General features: G+C 41.9%; 1 protein-coding gene across 2 annotated transcripts in view; it reads right to left on the reverse strand.

Moving 5' to 3' along the window:
* Window positions 1-23,635, reverse strand: part of PRKCE (protein kinase C epsilon) — a 518,294-nt gene extending 494,659 nt beyond the window's left edge. The window contains exon 1 of one of the 2 annotated variants that reach the window (XM_014519408.2): window positions 23,412-23,635. Coding sequence is in view for 1 of the 2 variants with exons in the window: in XM_025204781.1 (XP_025060566.1) it covers window positions 22,498-22,845 (348 nt within the window). In the remaining variant the exon portion in view is untranslated. Of the gene's footprint in view, window positions 1-22,497; window positions 22,846-23,411 lie in introns of those variants that run through there. The other variant, XM_025204781.1, reaches the window with a different exon arrangement.
* Window positions 23,636-24,242: the final 607 nt, after the last annotated feature.

Consider the following 24,242-nt stretch of genomic DNA (forward strand, 5'->3'; position numbering starts at 1 on the left):
ATGCTACAAAATTACATCCTTGCACAAATGTGGATTACTGCAGGTCCAGGTTTGAGAAGGGTCTGTATATCTCCAGTTCAGAAACTGATGGCTAATTTTCAACATTGAGTCCCAGGTGTCTAGTCAACATTTTATCTTTTTATGTTTAAGTTGCCTTGTTTCTGGTCTCCAAGCAAGTTTCCCAGTAATTTACTTAACTGACAATACAGTGATCATCTTCCTAACACAGGAAAGCATTTTCTAAAGCACATTTAGCTTCATCCGAAAAGTCTAGACTCAATGTATAATCTGAAAGATTGTCTCTCAGTGTCATTTAGCAGGGCAATTGTATGTACACACCCAAACAAAAAGCATGCAATGGAAATGCTGCTTTAGCAACATTACTGAAGTCTTCACAAAGCTGTGTCCCTAAGCTACAGGAGGCTTGAACTGGCCATACCAGAACAACTCTCCAATGTCCTATCATTGTTCGACACTGGAATAACCCCGATTATTTAAACAATGAATTCCACAGCCATGATACTACATACCATTGCAGCACTATGCACAATAAGCTACCACATACTGAAGCATATGCTGTATATTCCTAAAAATGCAACGGGATGCCTTCATCCTAGCTGTGTTATGCTGTGTGATGGGATACAAGCCTTTCTGGGCTTGACAGGGAACCCACTCAGGCAGGAACTTTGCTCCTTGTTTTAAGGATTGGATGCAGTTCCCAACTATCCCTTCAGAAGATGGCCCCCACATACGCAATTATAAGCTAGTGTCCCTGGTAATGATTGTGTCCCTCAATGCAGATACCAGCTGGGAGCTGTGGGTTTGTGGACTTGAAGCTCCCAAAGAAAGAATCAGAGAAATAATTTCTGGAACACGGGGAAGGCAGCAAAACTGCATTACTAAACTAGTGAGGTCAACTTGTCTCGTCTCAAGGGGAGCGAAGAACAGGAAACAAATGAACCTGTTCGACGAAACTGAACATTGGAGCCTGAAGCAGAGGTTTTCTACACTCAAATTTCAAAAGGGGCAGCATTTTTGCTTTTTCTTTAAAAAAAATAAATAATGCAAACTATCAGTTCTGAGCCACATGCAGGAGGAGGGTTGGTTTTGAAACTGCAGGCTTGATCTGAGCTGCTGGAAACAGAGTAACATACAAAGTTCAGAGAAGGCGTTCATTTACCAAAACCTTTATGACTCAAGCATTATTCAGGGATTCTCAACCACAATGCCTCCAGATTCTTTGAAGGGTGCTGCAAGGTATGAGGAGATAAGTTGTGCGGAGATAAAAACAGGCTCAGGCTCCTCCTTGCCTTGCTGCTCCCCAGCCCCGACTGCCTGCCCCCTCTGAAAGGAAGTAAGATCTGCAATTCACAAGTTATGGAAGAGTGCCTTGATCCTAAAAACATTGAGAACCACTGGCCTAGGCCTTTTACCCAGTGTTAGTTTGCCATAGCACAAGTGTAATACCACAGCCCAGACATATATCAGGGCAGGCTCCAATGCCCAGGACAGGACAGGCTGCTGCCATGCCAATCACAGTGGTACACTCAGCTGCCACTGCAGCTGCAGCAGCAACTATTTCTGTGCCTTCTCCCCACCACCCACGAATGGCAATGTCCAAGGCTGCTGCCCCAGTCACCCTACTACTACCGCCACAGCAAAAAACCCAACGAGCCATGTCTTGCTTCTCTAACATGCAAACCAAGAAGTACTGAAACAAGTGTGTGTTCCAGACAGTTGTGTGTGCTGCTCACTGGAATCCACACCAGCCCAGCCCTTACGCTGGCTCCAGATCAGGCCATGCCAGAGCCAGTGTGCAGGACCAGTCTGGCAGGGTGCTGCAGGCAGCATGTTCCCTGTGCCAGTCCCCTGTGCCACATGCAGCATGCAGCGCCAGTCCAGCTCCCCACACTATGTGGAGCACATGCCAGCCTTGGGGTTTGTTCTGTGCACAGCATGTGTACCAGACTCAACACTGCATAAAGAACAGAGTGTCTGGGATGTAGAGTGAATGAAAACACCCCGGTGGACCAGTCCTGTGCCCTGGTGCCAGCGTGCCTTGATCTGGACCAGTCCCAGAGCCAGCACAGAAAGCTGGTCTGGTGGGACATCACATGCAGCCCACGCCTCAACCTAACCCTCCAGTGCCGTATGCAGCAAAAGCCCCAAAGCAGAGCTGACACATGCTTCATGCAGCACATGGCTGGACCCAGCATCACAGTGATGGCATGGCCCACAGCACAAAGGCTTGGTTCCAGTCTGGTTCACAGACCGACTCATCTGGCCCATGGGGCCAGGTGGGCTCGACACCTCTGCTATAAACCAATGAAAACAGAACTGTAACCACTAGCTTATCACAGAAGTGATAAATTGAACTGCCAGACCAATTTCTGCATATAATTTCCTCAATGTATTCATCTATCTTTTCCCCTCCTGACATTTCTGAGTGGTACGTTTCTTTTTCTCTGCTGAAGGCAGATTATATCCATCTCAATATATATTAATCAAGCTATGACCATGGGACTCCAAATATTGATAAAAGATGGATCTAGAGGAGTTAAAATACATGTTTAAAAGGGTCTGAGGGAGTTAATACATTATCTAGGTGCTATACTCAAATGCCCTTTTCAAGATCTTCATCTCATTATGGGCCAGAGTATAAAACCATTACACTACCAGCAGTTCCTCTGAAGTTGTTGGGGGTGACTGGGGAATAAAGGTACCAAGCAACATAAGCAAGGGTATTCTGATCTCACCATAAGCAAAATGCTGTATAAATATATAGTCCCTGCCCCAAAGACTTTGATCTACCTGAATTTTCAAAACCCCCAACACAGCAGCATTCACTTTGAGCTCTGACAAAAAGCAGTACACAAGAACTAGGCGTTATTACCGTACAGACGAGAGAAAGCCACAGACACGCCAAAGTAACAGAGCAAAGCAAAAGCAAAAGTTAGATATTTTTTCAATAGAATAAATTTCTCCTTTTACCAAGAGGCATCCTGTAATATTTCCATTTATTTCATTTGATCCTCTGTTGTCGCTTTTTCATAGAAGGGCTTTATTTCAAACATGAAAGTCGGGGACTATATGGAGTTGCTTTTATCTTGAGTGCTGCGTACAGCATGCAGCTGCGAGGCGCACTGCAAACAGCAATCAGTAAAATGGAATGGCAGTAATTATTTAGTTATTTGCTAAAGATTAAGTCATAAGCCCTGATCCCTGCCAAGAAATCAAAGCCACCAACCCCTGAAAATTAAGGGTGCTTAGCATCTCACAGAAGATACTCAACTTCTTACAGGATCAAGTCCAGGCTTTTCAAAACTGCTTCCTCTTTGTCCTTTGTTTATCTTGACTTATCCTGAACAGCAAAGCTTTCCGACATGGAGATAACTTTGGAAAGGACTACGCTCGTATTCTTTGATGATTTTAAAAGGCAGGAAAGAATTTCTCCCCTCGCTGAGGGCCACCCAGCTGAAGCAAAGAATGTTACGGTTTGCGAATATGCTAATTAAAGCCAGGAAAAAATCAAATGACCTGCCGTGGCCTTCACATACCTGGCAGAGTTTACTCTCTACCATTGTTACATGAATATTGGATTTTACCACTATGGACACAGCTGAATGATCATAACATAAAAGCATGATCTGGCCAAGAAGGAGACTTCCCAAATCTAGTCTTCTAATAAAACACATACTCCATCTAAAATACACACACAACCTCAACCTGTGCTGTGTAACACACATTACTATGCTACTGTGCAATATAAGTGTAAGTAGCTCTTCAAATTAAATTTTATAAAGATCAAAAATACTAATACATAGTTATTAAAGCTGCAACAGTTCTTCCAACACCTTGTTCAGAAGAAGAACTTGCTTTCATTCTAAAAACAGCACAGTCTGGTGGGGACTGGCATTAACTTTTTCTATATTTGCAAGTTTGGGAATGACAGCAAGAGTGGGTTTTGCATGATCACCCCTAGCAAATGGAGAAATAATTTAATTCCCTCCCACCTTCTCAAAATTGTTAGTTATTAAAAACTGATGATCTAAAACCAAAAGTAAAACATTGTTTTTAATCAAGATACTAAAAGAACCAAGAATACAGATGATATCTTTATCTTTCTCAGCTGATAAATCATGAGCATGTTCTTCCCACACTTTACAGTGCATCTGCCAAAAACATCATTCAGTTATATCATCCTAGCATAACTCTAAAGCTATGATCAGTGGTGCATCTCATACATAGGAATATCTTACACCTACAACACTGGGATGAGTTAGAAAGTTACATATATATATTAGGGCTGTGTGAAATTTTGCCAGCTGTTTTGTTTTGATGCTGTTTTGACTCGTTTCGAGCTTGAAACAGTGAAATCGAAACAAACAGAGGGTTTCAAAACAGCCTCAAGATGAAAGGAGGCAAGTTCAAATGTTTCAAACGTTTTTAAACGTTTTGAGTTTCGAAGAAGCAGCCAGGTGGTGGGAGGCAGGGGAGAGTCAGGGCTGCACTCCGCAGCCCCGTGTGGCTCAGCCTGGCGGGGAGCACAGCCCTGGCTCTCCCCACCTCCCACCGCCGGGCTGCGCTCTGACGGGCTCCACCCGGTAGGGACAGGCAGGGAGAGTTGGGGCTGTGCTCCACCTCCCACCACCGGGCTGAGTTCCACAAGGCTGCGAGCCACTGGGACCCGAGCCCGGTGCAGGGGGGCAGAGTGAAGGCCTGAGGCTGCACCCTGCCCCCGCGCACCGGGCTGCAAACCACTGGGACCCCCTGTTGGCGCTGGAGGGAGCAGGGGTGGAGGTAAACATGCTGATCTGGGGCAGGGAGGGTCCCCGCATGAGCTGATCTGCCCTGGTCCCTTACCAGAGCCAGCTGGAGGAAGGTGTGGGGCGCTGGGACAGATCAACTGGTGTGGGGACCCTCCCCTGCCCCAAAATAGGGGTGGCAGGTCCTCGCAGCAGCTGATCTGCCCTGGCCCTGTACCACTGGCCCCAGGTGGCAGCACCCATCTTCTGTCAGATGGTAGGTAGATCGGGAGCCTGCCGGCATCCCCGAGAGGGCTGCAGGGGCTGTGCTGGAGTCCTTCCAGGGGTGTGAGTCCAGTCAACCCCCACCCTCCCCAGGCTGCTCCCCAGCAGTGCAGAGAACACCTGAACATGTGGTATGTGACACTGCAGATGTGTTTGTGGTGCCACATACTGCACAGCTGCGTTTGTCTGGATGCAGCACAAATGTCTGAATTTTAGGTGTCTTGCGATTGCCAGCTATTTTTGACAGCTTGGGCCTGGACTACCTATGCTTCAACTGCACTTTCTGCAAAGTGCAGATAACCCCTCCCCCAGCTTTGCTAAGCACTACAATTCTTGGACAGAAGGACCATAAGTACAAAACCTTTGTTACACAGATATGCAGGGGTGTTAACCCTAAACTAACAAGGAAGGCTAACAACAATTTTATGAGATGAAGGTCTTGAGAGAACTCCATATTGCCTATGAGAGAACTCCAGCATCACGTTTTGTTCCCACCTTATTTATTTTTACTACAGCAGGCAATTTCTATTTAATTTGGAATCACTTAGCATAGCTATATTAACAGTCAGCTTCACTAAATACCTAGAGCATCTATGTTCCTCAGGTGTGCAAAGATACAACTGAACCTTTGAATTAGCTACCCCAATTTATACTTGCAGAGAATCTGCCCTGCAGTGCAATCTGTGTAGGACTTAAGATGTGCTAGCACATCCAAAGCAGCATATCTAGTTCTGGCTTTTTGAAAACCAGATACATCCTAGCATAAACTTCAGGCTAGCATTTCACCAGACAGGCAACATGAATGCAATCTCACATCCTCAGCTTCACAAACATGCTCAGGTGCTGAGCCATCATACTTTGGTGTACGGCACAGCTGTTCCATGACACAACCAGCTGCATTCACTCACTCACTGCAAGGGAAATTTAAATATTTTCTGTTCAACCAAATGACCCAAATAAGTCCTCCTTTCTACCTCTGAGGGACACAGTGACCAGTTAATGAATGCTACACCACAGACATCTTCACAGTCTTTCCATCACCGGCCTCAAGCACAATGATGTTCCTTCAGCTTCCTTAATGTCCATGATTACAGACCTCTCCCCATAATACCTGAACTACTTCCTTTCCTTCTAATTTATAAATCTAGCCACTAGTCGCAGTTCCAGAGAAAAATGTTTGAAAAAATCCACTGTCTCTTGCAAGCGGTATATAAATGAATGCCAAACTGTGGGGTATCTTATAAGTGGCAATAAATTAAGAACTAGTGATTACAGGGCCACTGACAGGCTAACAGTCAGTAAGCATGCTAGCAAACCAATAAACTAGCTGATCAAGTATCCAAAAGGAGAAACTGAAAAAGGAGGAAAGGGGCACCCTCTGACTGGTTCAATGCTGGATAATATGCTCTCAGTTAGTAGATAAGGAGTTCAGGATCTTAAGTTATAGTCAGATTTCTGCGTTCTAAACAGCATCACTGCTAAGTGTCTACTATCAAAGGCTACTGGCTCTACTTTTCACTATCCTCCTTCTCATGCACTCCATCTAAGCACACATTATAAGGTGTCTGTAGTAGGCCTGTGCGAATAGGGAAGTATTCCATTTGGATTCGACCAATTTGGAGGACAGTGATTTGATTCAGAAATTCAGATCACTGTCCCGAATCAATTTGGCCTTCAGCACTGATTCAGAGAGATTCGGAGATTCGGCCATAGACTATAATGGGGAATCACTGAAATACCTATAACTTTGTCATTTTTTGGCAGATTTGGATGAAAACAGCAGGGATGGTAGCCCCTTCTGTGGGCACGAGGTCTGCCAAGGTTCAAGGAGATAGGTGAAGGGGTTTCTCAGCAACTGCACCTCAAACTGCTGAAAGCAAAACTCGTGTCACTTGTGTGTGTTAAGGCAGATTTGGATGAAAACAGCAGGGAAGGTAGCCTGTAACAGGGGGCCTTCCTGGTGCTGGTTAGATCTCTGCCCACCTACCCGTTTCTGGGCCAGCCGTCTGCCCCTCTTTTGCTCAGGCAGAAACAGCTCACAAAAGGAACAGAAAGGGTGCAGACAGAGGCTTATGTGCTGTTTCTACATCCCTCCCCCAGAGCACTGTGATTGGAAGGGAGCTCAGGGAAAGATCACAGTCACTGGCCAGCTACAGATGTCAGTCTTTCTCCCCCTGTTCCCCCTCCTTCTCAGTTTCTGTTCCTCTGAAAGACTGCCTTACGAATCTACGAATCTTTTCCAAATTGATTCCGAGGTTCCGAATCAATTCCAAGGGGTTTTTTGGTCTCCCGATTCAATTCAGATTCTGTGATTCGGCCTCTAAATTGGGCCAAATCTTCTCCAAATCGAATTGGCAACTGAAGTTTCGCATACCCCTAATTTGTAGTAATTCATTCCTGATACATCTTTCTAAAAAGACTAACCATTCTCTGAACACACCCCTAACTCTCTATAAGCTTACATGAACATATCATGAGAAAGAACTGGTTCACATTCAAACACATTTGTTTGTGAGATACAAGGCTTTCTGTGAATTATATCTTTTATTGGACCAATGGCACAGCTGGAAGAGACTTAAACAAGCTTTTGAATGCAGGGATTCAGGAAGAGAGCATTGCATTCAAAAGCCTGAGTTTATCCCAGCCAATGCACTTGGTCCAATAACGGATATCACCCACAAAAATCCTTGCCTCACATAATTCCTGGACTATCATAGCAACAACTTCCCTCCAGCACTATTTTTACCTCAGTTAGTTTGAAATAAAAGTTAAACTATGGGACATCTATAAGCAGAATCAATTGCAATGTGCATTTGTATGCAGTGAGGTATAATGGAGCATGCCACATGCTGTATGTGAAGCACCCATGCAATGAAACACTCTACACAATTCCCCTGTGCAGTGGAAGGTTCATGGTGCCTCCTTTATTAGTAAACCCTCTCTAAATTACCAGTGGAATTAATCTTCCCCTATTCAAACTAGTGACTAAGTCTATAGCTGCACTGTTAGTTGGGCCTAAAATTAGGGTTCTCCTCAAGTTCACACACGCTGACCAGCTGCACTGTAAACCCCTAACCTTAAACCTTAGAGGAGTCCAGCTCAGGCTCTGAACACTAGAAACTCTACCCCCAATTCACTTACTACTCCACTGCTCCCTTCAGGGGGGTCAGTCCTACCTATATGCTGCAAGTCTTGAGTACAGGAAGTCCACTGGCAACAATTCCATAAGAAGAGGAAATTAACTACCTATTAGCCCTTCTGCAGTCCTTTTCGTCTCATAACTGCCTGTAATTAAAAGATAGGTAGTTTGCAAACCAGTTGTAGGAGGGCTCCATTTCACAAATAAACGTCACAACATGGATAGCTCTGCTGTAAACTAAATGTCTGATGCAGATAGGGGAGCAGTTCTCATAGCTTGGATTGTGGTTGAGTGACTTCAAGGCTGACCGGCCATATCAGAATATGGCCTCTTAATGTATAAGAGCCACTTTAGAGGACTTAAGGAGCACAGTATTTGAGAGTAAGAGATACATGAGCACCCATACATTTCCCCATATATCACCTGTCTCTGGAATATACAAAAAATTATTTATTGGAGTTGAAATTTTCAAAGAATGCCAGTGGAGTTTGGTACTCAACTTCCTCTGAAAGTCAAGGGCATCTAACTCATTTCTTAGGCTCTTTTGAAAATCCCAGCCCACAAATGTATATAGATTGAGGCCATCATTATGATAGCTGAAGACACGTGCAGGACAGAATATCAAACTAGATACCTCCAAGTGATAAAGCCATTTTTGATAGCTTCCCAACAAAGCTGATGCTGCATCCTAAAATAATTAATTTTGTGATGGTGATATTAAATTAAATCATACTACAATGCCATGTTTACAGCCTGATCCCATGCTCCTACCTACAGAAGGAAAGCTCTGTTCGAAGCCAAGACAAATGCAGGCGCAGGCCCTAGGCAAGACAGGGATCACCATAACTTATTAAACATTTCTATAATTAAAATGCTCAGAGCTTAAAAAGAAAGAAAGAAAAAACAATCAAAGACAGTTTGAGTAGGCAATTTAACAATAAGGGAATGGAAACAATGCTCCACATCCAGGTTTCAGGAATGCAGAGTAGATAAAGTGACGGCTGCCTGAGAAAGATGGTGAGGGCAGGAAGAACCTCATTTGAGAGGGCTTACAACCTAGTTCTCAGGTGACTGTCCTGATATTCTGGAGATTCTTGTCCTGAGAAAGATGACCTGGTGGTTAGGACACTAACTTAGAACTAGAAAGTTAGGAGCTTGACTTTCTGCTTTACCACAGACTACCTGGGAGGTCTTAGAGAATTCAATTATCTCTGAGCCTCAGTTCCCAACTGGAAAATGAGATAATAGCACTCCCCTTAAGGAAAGATGCACATTCCATCAGCTGGAGCAATTTATATCTTAAATTGTAGCAAGCAATCCGATTAGAAATAAAAGGCAAGGCTGAGCTCAAAAGGAAAGGAAAGGCTATCCAACAAACAGCTGAAAATATCAAACTATGTCTTAAAACTTGTCTGACCAGTTCAGATTAAGCAACATCAGGATGAATATATTAAATGCCTCATTAAGGGATAAATGTAAGGTGCAGTGGCTGATCCAGTTTCAGAGACACAAGGCATTATTCACTATTGCCATGAACACTGGAGAAAACCAAACAGAACTGCAGAAGATTGTTTTCAAAGAGCTTTGTGGTTGCAGGTTTGAAATAAGGAAAACAATTAGAATGACCTATATACTCAGATTCTAACTTGTCCACTCCTGCCACTAACCACATTGGTCCCCATGACCATCCCTCTTCTACCAAGGACCCTGCTTCATCTGCCCGCTTGTCATGCAGACAGCTCAGCTGTTTTCTCCATGCTGCTTCATGACCCAGCACATGCACCCAGTGAGTTGCAATAAAGCATTAACTGCAAATTTTTGCATGTCTCTGTCCTACATATCACAGCTTGCCTGCTTGCGAGAGTTGGTTTTGCTACATCTTTTCTATGCAATTTGGCTTTCAAACTTCACCTCCCTCTTAGTATACAAACTGTTCATATCTTGTTTGTGGATCTGTTATGGTTTGTGGTCTCATAAACCAACAGTGACCTTTTAATTTGATTTTTAGAGTGTAAGTTCTTCAGGGGAAAAGCTACATCTTGTTCTTGTACAGAATCTAGCACAAAAGCCAAATCATTCCAATAAAATATCATTCAATCAGTATGGGGCATGACATTCTGGGGAAGGCTACTATATTTCATTACATTTTTATTTTAATAGGCTATCACATGCTATTAATAAGGGATCCATTTTCAAATGTTTATGCTGTCACTGAGTCTTCACAATTTGGGGGTGCTTGAGCTTTATGTCTATTTAATCGTGCGCATGTGCACACTGAAAACCACTTCCTCACCTACAGCCAGGGTCCAGGACTGCCATGCTACTGTTATACTGTGAATGTGGTGCAAAGGGACTATGTTAATTACATTAAACATGCAATTTATGTCGACAAAAGCCAGAAATACAACAGAGGACTGCAGTAGGGAGCAGTGGCTTTCTCAAGCTTGTATATATTTTTTCCTGACACTTGGTCAGTCAGTCTTCAAATTTAGTGAGGCACTTTGTTTTATACTGCAACTTTCAATAGATGACATTAGGGGCAAAGTGACCTTCCCACAATTCAGATCTAAATTTTAAATTGGTCTTTGATCTAACCTTTGGATGATGCTAAGGATCTGGAAAGCTTTATGACATAGTACTCATCTGTAAATGGAAAAAAAACACCCTATATTTGGCTGGAGTATAAAAGCTTTTTAAATAGAATGCAACTGCTGAACAGTTTAAAAACACATCAATGTGATGCCCATAGAGCATTCAGACAAGGCTAGAGCACAGCAAGTTAGTTGTTCAGATTTGTTAAATAATCCATTGTTTTTATAAATTAGATTAAGGCTGACATGAAATAGGAATTTCAGATTTTCTCATTTAAAAAAAAGCACCTTAAAATAACACTAAGAAATAGTCTACAAAATATTTTGAAAAACTGTTTCATACATCACACAAAGCCTCAGCAAGGAGAGAATGATTTTCATTAGAAATTTATTGTTTTTTTAAAAGGTTGACAGCATTCCCCTTCCCTCCCCTCACCCACTTTCTTTCTTTCTTTCTTTTTTTGTGGACATACCGCACTAAATTCATTCCTGGTAAGACATGAGGTTACAGTCAAATTTTCTAAAGCTCTTAAGTGATTCATTAAATTTAACTTGTTGGTGCATTTCACCGTAGGCCTCAATGCAGCAAGCTAGTTAGGCACGTACTTAATTTTAAAAACACACAATTTGAAAACCCACTTAAAAATTATATATATATATAGTTGTTCTTGTTAACCACATTTGCAAAAGCTTCAAAACTAGGACTGCAACTACCTGCTAAGAGGCTTTTCAAAAATCAGTCAAGTGTATGATACACTACATGTTAGCCTTTAAATGGCTTTTTAAAATCAGTAGACCTTAGTACAAGAAAACTTCTCCCTCTTTAAGGTGAAAGTCCTTCTATTGCCAGCCTCTTCTGGAATAGGTAGCATTTCTGTACATAATTTAGGCAGAAGGTAAGGTAGAAGGGCATCTTAAAGATTATCTGCCCTGTCTTCAAACTAACATAACTCACTTCTCTGTACAGAATTTGTGGCTGAATGAACTCTTTTGGAGCAAGATTCTGAAGACTCTGTACTACGAAGTCAAGGTGTAGAATACAATGTAACAAAGCTTATCACAAAGGCCCTGAGACACTGCACGGGTACACAGCTACTTCTAGAGTACTGTATTTGTGTTCAGCTCTTGTGCTGGAATTACACTTCCCTAGTTGCTGATAAAGACAGAGCCTTGCAGGATTACTAAAGCTGTGTGGGAGGTTTACCACAGGTAGGTAGTGACTGGCCATTACATGATTACAGTCGAATTGGAACAGAGTACAATAGAATCACTTGGAACACATGTCAAACACCCCACGCCCCAGACCGGATCCAAACACAGCGGTGACCCTGGGGGTTAATGCAGCCATCTCTGGCTTACCCCACTACCATGTGGCACCAACAGGTGCTCCAGATATTGGAAGTGGGCTCCATCCCAGCTTACCCTGCTCCATACTTGCCAGCTCCTGTGGAAATTTCACAAGTCAGATGACATGGCTCCATGGGCCATATGTTTGATGCCCCTAATCTAGGGCATAAAAACTGACTTGCCAATCCCACAGCGAGAAAGTCGAAATAGCAGTGCCTTTCAACCTTTTTAGTGTCAAGGTATCCCTTCATAGACCTAAGGCAAGCATAGTTAACACTCAAGGCACTCCTTGGAAATTGCCAGCTTTTAAGTTTTCACTTGTTTCTTTTTACTACAGCAAAACAACAGAGCAATTGTTCTGTTGCAAAGAACTCAGAAAGACCACAGCAGGCCAGAAGGCTACTGATGAGCTATGGTTACAACCTATCATACAATCAATACTGTCCCCATTGTTCATTTGTACTTCTCCATCTGCTATCAGGGAAAAAGGCCTTTCTTCTGTGTTTGTACCATCATACCATGGGATTCTAGTCTATGATGAGGGCTCCTAGGCAGAAGAGTATTGCTCCTAAATGATTTTCTTCCTTATGAGCTAAAGTAATCCCAATAGTCAATACCTAACATTGTTACCAACCCACTAGTATTATGCCAATCTTTAGGTACAGGCCCCATGGCCCTGCTGATACTACTAAAACTGGTGATACTGTCTGAGGTTCAAAACAATCCTGCTATATTTGGTCATTTCTTAGCATGGGTGACTCTCTGTCCCCTCTGTAGCACAGCTCACCGAAGCAGCATTTCACCTGCTCTGTCTTCTAAATGGCTGCTCATGCACTTTGCCAGCCTCACTCAAAAGCAGCAATGACATCCACCCATGGTTAGAGCTGCTTCACTGAGCACCAACCTGATGATAATACCCTTGAATACGTCTTGGTCTCACTGGCAAAAGCAAACATATAATACAATTAAAAACCAAAGGGAGAGAGCTGGAAGAAGTTCAGAAATGATGAAAGGAATACAGGAAAAAGACCTGAGAGGGATTGGTAGAAAGAAGATAGAATTTGAACAGGAAGTCAAGAATAAAGTAGGTAGAAGTGGCGTGAGCTAAGAGGCAAAGGAAGTGAAAGGCTGCATTAACATAATTCTGCCTTTCAAATCTGATATGGGCCAGGCCATTGGTGGGTTACAGGTTTAAAGAGAAACCCAAGGAAATTCAAACAAATCATCAAGAATGCAGCTGTACAAAACCCAAGAAGGAGAACAGAAGTTCCATGAAGCCTGTATTAGAGGCCCCAGAAAAATAAAAAAACAGCAGCCTGAGATGCTGCTCAAACTCCACTGATCTAAAATATGGGCTTGTATGCATGCACACATACATGCACCCCCCCCCCCCCCCCAAGGTATTTACTTTCAGAGACTATGGACCAAATTCACTTCTGCAGAAGACCCAATTAAGTAAAAAATGGATGTAACTGTTTATATAATGAGTGAATTTGGCCTGGCCCAGAGACTAGACACTGCAAGAATGAAATATCCTTCCATAACGCAGACCAACTGCCAGTCAGTTAGCAACTGCTAACAAATGAAAGTAATTAAAATCAAGGGAAACTGACATGTAAAGTTTTCCAGAGTATCTGAGTGACTTGGATGGGGTCACATTAAAAGTCTTTTAGACTTAGGCATTCTTAAAAATTTTGCCAAAGAAACCCTCCTGGCCACTCCAAAGCTAGGACTTACCAAAGAACAGAGGAAAAAAGCACAAGACAGAAGATATGAAAGGTACTGGAAGAAAACTATGAAGATACATACCGTTTTCTTATTGTAGTAGATGTTAAATTAATTCTGCACAGGAATATCTACTTCCACATTTCCTCTTCATCCCCTACACACCATGCAACATTGTTCTTACCCCATGCTCTGATCACTGTTGCTCAGTCTCCCCACTACCCTTTGCCCATTTATCTTGAATGTACTTGAGAACACAAAGACAAAAGAAGTGCTAAAACTAAGTGGTTTTGAATCAAGTGCCAGAAGACTAGCATACAAAAAAAATTACAAGTATTTAGGAAACCTCAGTCTCCTACAACAGGACATCTGTAACCTGAACTCATTATTTATGGGTCAAGTTTGCCTAAGGGTAAGGTAAGAAGGCTCTTCCTCTAAAGTATGCAAACATCATGAAGTTTCTGTGACAAGGCACAGCCATTCATTATCCATTCCTGCCTCTGCCAAAAGGACAAAGCAGAGCAACATTTGTGATCGGGATCAGATTATTTTCCATGCTTCAGATCATCTCTCTTCAGCCGATGTAAAAGCAGTACCAGCTTGCTGCAAACCTGGGAGGGAATCAAAACACAGCATGTCTAGCTTTCTAAAAGTATGTATGGTCCATCTCCATTTCAGTACCTGAGCCATTCAAATCCTAGCTTGTATTTACATATTTCTAGGGAAAAGATTTTTCCTATCCTAACCCTGCTCTTAACACGGTGAATGCTAGAATGCCTGTTAGATTTGAGAAGGACCAGCATTCAGCCAACATTCCCACCTTAGTTTTCAGATCTAGTTAGAACACTGGCTCTGGTGAGCCTCTTTACCTTACAACATTGAAGATTTAAGGGTTAAAAGTTAACTCGTCAAAAAAAACCCAAAACAATCCAAGTAAGAACTCACTTTAAAAGCCAACTTTAGAAGTGATTCAAGCTGCCAACTTTGACAAACAGATGGAGCAGGTATGGTTCTGCACATTACTGTCACAGCCAGTTGTATCTCCATTTATCAAACTGTGGAACAAAGAAGCTACATGATCCTGTCACAAAAGAAGCTGCGCAATCTTTAGACTTATTCACTAGTACCACACTTGGCTATTCCAGGTGATTTGGTATTGAAAATCTTTTAAACCTAGTAGTGGTCATCTGTGAATAAGGAAGGCAGTCATGTATATACCCAAGATATTTCAGTCAAGGCTGTTGTGCCCTTACATGAGCACACAAACCCTACTGCCACTTCCACTTCACCGTCTCCAACACTGCAAGTCAAATAACACCTGCTGCCTGACATTTCCTTAAGCCTCTTCAGGCCTGTGCTACCACCCTGCACTCCAAAGAAACCAGAATAGAGCCCCTTTCTCTTCCGCTGTCGACAAATCCCCTTAGCACGTGCACTTGATCTATCCTTTTCAGAAGTCCCTTTACCACTCTCTCCATTTCCTCCCCACCCTTAATGCCCATTATCACAACACACTGGGGAAGCTGAATCCAGTTCTCTTGAGGGGCCATCCCACCACTTGACACCCTTTAATTAATCCTCATGTAAACTAAAATTGTACAAAGCAGCTTGGTTTTTAAAGCACTGTGTTTTAACTTCTACAACAAAATAACAGACCTATAATCATATTGCAGTTTAAAGCGAAGTGTCACATGTTCACATGTCTGCCTCACTCCCAGACCAAACCGTGCAGGTCCCAGTTATTTTAGCAGGTCAGAGCATTTTCAGTGAGGGAAGACAGACGGGTTTAGATCTGTGTATGCTATTTTGGTGGTGGTAAGTAAGAGTAACGAGCAAGAAATGGATTTTGCTAAATGTCTATCCTCATCTACTGTCAGCTTTTCCACAAAAAATGGGTCCAAATTCAGGAATGTAGTCAAGTATGTACTCAATGACAAGTGAAGAGTCCAACTGAATTAACAGAAATACTCAAAAGCTTAAAGTCAGGTCCATTCTTATGCATCTTCCTCAGCTGAAGCCAAAATGTGTGTTAATAAAAACTGACTCCAATAAGTATGCAAAAATGATTTTAGTAAGTATGGTACTGTATCAGATTTATACAATTTAAAAGTGCCCACTTAGGACTAATATATGAGAGCCAGATTCTGATGATACTACTTTACACAAAGGGTCTCTCTGAATATTCTGTTATACATTAATGGAATACATGGCTCTGTGAGTATTGCATTATATGTTCATTTAACATTTCAGCTGGTAAAAACTGGCAAACTGAAAACCTGGAGTTTGGAAAGTATGCTCTTTCAGCCTGCTGCAAAGCTGACAGAAGTCAAGTTTCTACTTACTTCCATGTGCTTTTGATCAGGCCATTTATCCTACAGTGAAATGACTTATATAAAGGCATTGTAAATGCTTTTAATGGTTCTGTAAACTTTTCATGAAAATGTATTTCTATTGAAATGCTGTAACAACAAATAGTTCTTTAAATAATGGCATTTTCAGTAATGTATTTTGTTTAAATTGTCCAAGATTGTCATAAGGGAAAAATATTAAAAATGAAGGCCCTGATTCTTCATGTGAATAGTGCAACGGCACTACTTGCACGCTCACAGTTAAACATAAGCATAAGCATTTCCATCATTAGGGGCCGAAACTATTTTTATTAAAAATGTTTGTCTTAGTGGCATAAAATTTGCCACCTCAAAACAAATTTGCTTCAGTGTTAAACAATGAAAAGTTACTTAGATTTTTAATACAGAAATAAATGTGTTATAAATATACATGCCACAATTGCACAGGCCTAAAATTAGGTACCTACACCAGGGTGTAGGGACGCATATGGGGGGGGTTTCAAAACACCAGTCATAAACATTTCAGCTTTCTGGAAGGTCTATGAGACAAAAGGTGATATAGACTGCAAATAGATCACGAGCCTAAAACTGTGTTGTTTTCCTAGCAAGGATGTTTATGGGAGCTCTGGATTTGTCATTTTCAGCACAGTGAACAGTAGGCGTCAAACTTCATAGCAGAAAAAAAATCCCAATGTAAAACATGAAATTCTACTAATAATTAAAAGAAATGATCACAGAACTTAACTTATCAGTTTAAGACTATAAAATGAGGGGAAAAATAAAGCACTAGCAGGATGCAAATAAAATTCTGATTTAAATATAACACAACTGCACAGTTACATTGATGTTTTATTTTTTTTAATCATGATTTTTTTATCCATGTGACCGGTATAGGGCAAACAGCAGTACTGTAAGTTTCTCTGCAATTCCCTTTCAAAGTGCCCCTGTCCTGACTGGGGAGAATCATCACCTTTAGGTGTGAGGGGGTGGTTCTGTCTCCATGACATATTCAAATTAACAGAAGTTTCTGATTAGTGGTGGTTGGCTTGCTTTTGTAGATGACTCTCAAAGAGGCCTGAAACAGAAACTACTGACTCATTTCAACAAACAGTTTTCTGAAGACAAAGCTTACAGCAGTTGGTGATCTGCTGCTGATGTTTAGATGAGAAGTATAGTTTCTATATGCAATATATTGGACTTCTCAGCTATTGTATTCTCCCTATGAGTCCAACAGGTAATGAAAATAGAAATATGATCGTATGCCACTAGTTTAATGCCAACATTCAGCCCCAGTCAATGACAAGCACAGCAGAGGTTAACACGCAAAATGACCTGCACTAAAATGATTACGATTAAATTCCCTCTCCACTGGTTATTACAGAACTCCCGCTGGTTGCACTGAATTAATACACAAGGCCAAAGATATATGACAAAAAAAAAATCGGAAAGTTTGAAGCAGGCAATGAACAAACGCGACAATTAATTCAGCACATGACGTGACGGTACTTTACAAAAAAAATGACTCTTGAAGTGCAGGCCTTCATGTCACTGAGCAAACCAGGTGAAAGAACAGAGGATTTTAAAAGGAACAGGTTTCATGTTTAGCTTTTACGGGTCAGCAATGATGGGGACAAGAAATATGGAGAATATCTGGAAAAAAAATCAAAACTCACTGAGTGTAGCAGGGCCTCTTTAACACAGTAGACCTTTAAGCCCATTACATTAGTATAAACTTATGATATTCTTTAATGGAAACAGGAGGCCTTCATTGCTAAAAGTTAAAGTTATCAGAATCCATTCATGCATTCTGAATACTCAGTCTATAAAGGGGTTTGTTTCTTAAGGAGCCCCAAGTCAGTCACTTCAAGGGACGGTTGCCTTGTATAAAGAACTAGGCTTGCAGATCCTCAGTTGGTGTAATCAGTGTAGTTCCAGTTAAGTCAGCAGACTGATGCTGATTTATGTCATCTGAGGATTCAGCCACATACCTTCGAAAACTAGTAGAGGAACTTACCCAGAGTAGTACGCTACTAATAACCTGAGCATATAAGCACCAATAATTCTAGTTCATATGATTTTGAGCCAAGATATAAAAGCAACTGTCTTGCAAGGTTTAAGATTCATATGCAATTATACAATAAACTTGAGTAGGAATTTAATACATGTTAAACATTAGAAAAATAGATCAAGACACGTATCTATTATAACTTCATGAAAGATATTTCACCTAACCTGAATCATATTTAATTAAAGGCTTGGGTTATTTTAACAGAATGTTCCACATGACTTCTTAGTTAATTACTCCTCCATATTCCATATTTTTCGAACTAGAAAATCTTCAGTGTCGTCCTGAGCATCGTTTATCCCTTCCAAGGAGGATTTTATTTGGTTATAGAGAAGCTTGTCCTGTTATAAATCTAAGATCCTTTTTAACATTGCAGTGTAGCCTTTAAGACGAAAAATTTGCAGAACAGACATTTTTATATGCCGTTTCTGTACTGATACACCACTGTAAAAAGAAGCTATCTTTTTAATTGTCACTGTACTATTTTCAGAAAGCAACCTCATCATTTGCATAAGCATACAAGCATTTTAAAAAAAAACCCAACAAAGAAATGTATCCTTTTAATCATTTGCCATCTGGTCTCTAGAAATAATATATCACTTTGATAATATACCATGAGGCACATATGTTCAGGTAGCCTGCACAGAATCAGTAGAGAAGGTTAAACATTAATTTTTGTGTCTGGTGGGTATTCTTAAAAGATAACGGGAAACTCCTTTCTGCTTATATATTGTATTATTCCTAATACAACAGTCACTAACATGATCACCAGCTTCCTACTTGTATTTCATGTTACCATGGTGTCATACATCACAACCTTCACAGTGAGAAAAATACCCAGCATTTTCCTGAAAATCTCATCTGCCACAAAAATATTAGGATTAGCATAATCAGCAAAACAATCAAAGGAGAATATTTTTTCCTAAGGGGAAAAAATACAGCTCAAACAATATCTTTTGTATATTTTGGATCTCTAAAATGAAAGACGTATCAATCATATTCCCCTAAAATTAGTGCATACATCATAAAATAAATAAGATACAAAATAAAACAAAAACACGATTTAGAACACTATGTATTATATGAGCACTAAACTTGAATGCCCTTGAACTGTTTTGATACGTGGACAAATAATTTCATCAATATATGAACATTTTGAAAAATCTATTTCATTATCAAGGTCCAGTCTTGGAAGCAGTATCACATCTCTTGAGATGTTTTAAGTTCAAATACTATAGGAATGAATATGCTCAACAAGTACAAATTACCCAATTATAATTTTCAGGATTACTCCTGCCTCTGAACAAGTCAGCCCGTAAGGTGCCATTCTGCCCTGCCTTCTACTTTACTTCATACAAACACAGCTAACTCTACTTCTCTCTAAACCATTACTAATGTTAATGTTTTAGAGCTATTAGAATACATTTTATAATTTCCAGAGCATTTGTTACATCAAGTTTACTTCACATAGCAAGCATTGAAGAGAAATAAATCACTTGCATTTCTGTTGTTTAATTTCAGCCAATTAGGAACAGCATACAGGAAAAATATCTGCCTTAGATAACAAGACTGAAATTAAGAAATTATTTCTCTGTTTAAAAACTGGGACCTCATCTCCAACTTCCTTAAATGTCTTTGTTAGGTTAGGCAGACAAGGTTCCTTGGGTGAATTTGATATCTTTTATTAGACCAACCCAAATGGTTGGAGAATAGTTATTAAGCAAGCTTTCGGGTTCAAAAACCTTTGTTAGGTTAGCGCATTTTACAGCATGTAAGCAGATGTACAGGGTGCTGTTGGTTTAGGCCACGTGCATATTCCTTCTAGAGCAAGATCCACAAAACACCTTCCTGTATTTGTACATTCATTCAATTTCACAGACCACTTCTTTTTTTCTAGGCTTCAAGGTGGACTCCACACAGTACTGAGGATACTAATGATGTTTTTGACTATTCTAGTTGTGTATCTTTTTCTAGAGATGTCAATGACTATTGATGTAATCCAACTCCCCATAGAGATGTAGATTTAGCATGTGGTCCTAAAAATAAGTTTGCTGGGTACCTTAACAATCAAATAATCATATACCTTGTTGTAATAATCATACCACATTCTACATGGCACTGATCAAAGTCAATTAAGCTAGATTCATTGCATGATTTTGCTAAAGGTAAAACCTGGGTCCTATCTGTATTGGGCCCCACCTTCTAATATTTCAATTCCAGCATTTAAATAGAGAACAAATGTAAATGCTGCTGCACCCATAAAACATGTACTGTCAATCCCAGCATGACAGGGATGTAAAATCATGATCCAGCACCCAGATCCTGCTGGATCAGCCAGTTCTTGGCTATAACACCAATTGCTCTCAACTGTTTTTCATAATTAGAGAACAAATATAGACACACATTTTGTTCCCCAAATACATCTAGTTGCAATGACACCCAAGATACCTGGATCCTGGCAGATCTTGTCAGTTTTTAGCCTTGTGTTGTTAAATTCTGCTGTTTAAACAGAGTACAGATTTCAATGTTCCTTCTCTATCTGAAAAATCTAAACCATGAACAAGCCCCTAAATAATAACACTGACAAAAGTCATATTTGGCAAGGACTCCTGTTAAGATTCTGGGTTCTGCCATTTTGACCACAAATCAAAATTTGCACTAGCAAAACAAAGGCAAGTGTTGTTTCCAGTCTTTCACCAAAAATCTGAGGAAATCCTGATCCTCTTCAAGTCAATAGCAACATGTTCATTGGTTTCAATGGGACTAGGACTTTGTCAATATGCATTGGTTCAAGATATCTGAAAGAACTCAAATTTGGCATTTGCAGCCAATTTTAGAGAAAATTTGCTGCCTGCATATCTCCCAGTTTTACCATCAAAACTTGGCACATATACAGCTCTCCTATTACAACTGGAATAATCCATATCCCAGATATCACGGTTCAACATATTTACCAGAAGTTGCATCTGATTTTTCTAGATTCATTCAAAGCTAAACAGATGAGTTCTAATATTAAAAGAAAAGTTATACAGCCCTCACTTGGCATAAAAGGGCCTGATTTTCATACACATGAAGGCCCCTTTCCCATCACCCTGACAACAACTTCAATTTACAGGCCCCTTTAATCTGCCCTGACACTCGTGTAGGTAAAAATCAGGCTTTTGGTATACCAGTCCTTACTGTTTTTGAGTTTGGGCCTTGATGCTCTGTTGTGATTCCATCTGCCAAGGAAATAATGCCCTGCCTTTTATTTTTTTTATTTAAAAAAAATCAATTAAACATGTATTTCTCAGCCTGCATGACTTAACAAACTTGAGGCCAAGGGACTATTTCCACTGCTCTATCGTTAACGTTATTTAAAATACACATAGCTAACTTTGTTGCTGTTTTAGTGGTAGGTGTACAGTCTTCAACATAGCTGTGAAATGTTCTCTGTTACTGTTTTATTTATGCTTGTTTATTTGCTGTGCTTGTCAACTGCAATACATTGGGATGTCAGACCCAGGATTTTACAGCACTACTGCACTGGGACGCATCAGGTTCTGAATTTTAAAGGTGCAGTAGGAGCTAAAAATGCTGTGTATTTAGGCAGTGGTATTCTGCTGACTGGGGACAAAACCTGGCAGGGTGCTGCTACTAATTCCTGGTACTTGACACACTGAAATACATCAAGATCCGGTCTCCTTCAGTATAAGGAGAGCGTCTGTATTTATTGTTTGTTGATGCAGTGGGCTTGGGATATCAGGACCCAAAACTGCCTTTTCCCAGGGGTCAGATCAAGATTTTCGAGGCTTGTCATGACAGGATACACCATGGTCTAGATTTTAATTATGCAACAGGATGATTTATACTTGTTCTTGGGATTCGAGTTGGGGAAGCCACCGCCAAAAATTGGCTGGATCCCTCAAGATCCAGGTGTTGAATCTGGATTTTTTTCAGCTCGGTTGCCCCTGGTTGCAGCGGGGGTATGGATTTGTCTAATGCAATAGGAGTAGCTAGCTTTGTACCCCAATCAGTTAGAGGGATTTAGGCTGAACCCATTAAGATCCAGCTTTTATCCAGACCCAAGGGTTTTGCTTTCTCCTCGATTTGTAAAACATATGCAGTATACGGTGGGCTGCTTGCCTCACTCTTAGCAAAGCCTGGGGATAGGGGGAAAGCTTCAGAGCCATTTCATGCCATTGACAATGAAGGTGCTGTACCCAGAGCAATGCCTTCTAAAGCCATATGCTGTCACAGTGCAAACACTCACCCAGTCCTCGAAGTGGCGGCTCCCATTCTGCAGCAAGTCCTCAAACTGGATAGTGCAGTTAGCCACAAAATCATCGTACCCGATGGGGGCATCGTGGAAAACAGCCATCTCAATCTTCCTGCCATTGCACACATCGGTGACAAATTCATCATTCCAGGAAGGGCTGTTGGTCTTTTGCTTGGTGGAGGTCTGCCCGATCCTGGAATCGTCCACGTTGAGGGCTATGTAAGGGTCCAGCAAAAAGGTCTGTGGCCTGGGACCCACCGCATGCCTCAGGGACCAGGCTGTGGGTTTCAGATTCACTGCCTCGCAGATCTTGATTTTCAGCAAGCCATTGAAAACCACCATGGTTGGGTGGCTTCACTTTTCCTGGGATTCAACACACACAACACACGCACACAGGGAGGGAGGGAGGGAGCTCTCACCAATAAATAGGAGGGCACGTCTGGGAAGGGGGGGGGGCAGATCAGAGTGTGGGGCTCTCTCCTTGCTGCTGCTGCTGTTACCTTTGATTATTTAGCCTTTGCTCTTGCGACACCCAGTGAATACATATAGTTTCTTGCCTGTGTTACTAACGGAAAACAAGGGAGGGGGGGCAGAGGGGAGGGGGAGACGGCCGTGTTTGCAGAAATCCACAATGCAATCAAAATCCGAGCATTACTAAATCCCTGGGGTGAGGCAAAAGACTTTTCCCTTCACCTAGATCATAATCCTGGATCAGTCTGTGCAAAGGAGGCAGAGCCGCGATCCGGGGCTCTTGCACACCCTAGGACTGTCTGTGTGCAGCAGCAACAATGCACACACACGCGCGCGCGCGCGCGCGCACACGCACACAAATCAGAAACACCGAGCCACCAACCAGCCCTGCCTACTTCACAACCGCCGAGCAGAAAGCACACAGCCGGGAACCTTACATCCGCATAGGATCGAGGAGCCTCCTCTCCTTCTCCTCCTCCTCCTCCTCCCCAAAGGCCAAGGATCCAGTGGATCGAATCCAATGCATGGGGAGAGACTGCTCCGGATCGGGCTGCTCGGAGATTGCAAGCGGCATAGGATGGCCACCGCCTTCTGGATGGCTCGTGGGGCTGGCTCGCTTTGGTGCTGGGCTGAGTAGCACCACCCCACCTCTGTCTCTGTCTCTCCCTCTCTCTCCCTCTAATGCAGGAAATGCGCAAAAGACGTCAGTGTGTGTGTGTGTGTGTGTGTGTGTGTGAACAGAAAGTTTTGCCTGTTGGGGGAGCAATACGGTAAAAGTGAGCACAGAAAAGAGCAACAGCTACAAGCAAGTCAAGAACCATGTCTGGGGTCGTGACTCTTATGAACTTTACTAGCGTTTTCCTGCACATGCATGGAGTGGGTTGTTTTGGTGTTGGAGTGGTTTGTGCCCCCCGCCCCAAAAAATCCTCCAAGCTAAAAAGCTAGGAAAAATCTAGGCCGGGTGGGAAAAAAAACCTGATCCTCTGGCTCCGGAGCTTGAATGATCGCAACCGCGTTATTATGCAGCTGTATTTGTCACCAAAAAAATTCCTCCCCTAATGAAGCCTGCAAGTGTCTCCCCATCCCCTCCCCGGCCACTGGCGTTAGGATGACTTGTTTTCACTCTGCTGGCGATGAACTCAAAGACATGCCCGGCATTTCCGAGGCTGCGAGACTACATGCAAGCGTGCATTTGTGCCAGGCTACCAAATGGGCCACGGGAGACGAAATATTTCTCTTCGAGGATTTCCCATTGGGCTGCGGTGTTT

The sequence above is a fragment of the Alligator sinensis genome, unplaced genomic scaffold (genome assembly GCF_000455745.1).
Source record: "Alligator sinensis unplaced genomic scaffold, ASM45574v1 scaffold131_1, whole genome shotgun sequence".
Taxonomy (NCBI): domain Eukaryota; kingdom Metazoa; phylum Chordata; order Crocodylia; family Alligatoridae; genus Alligator; species Alligator sinensis.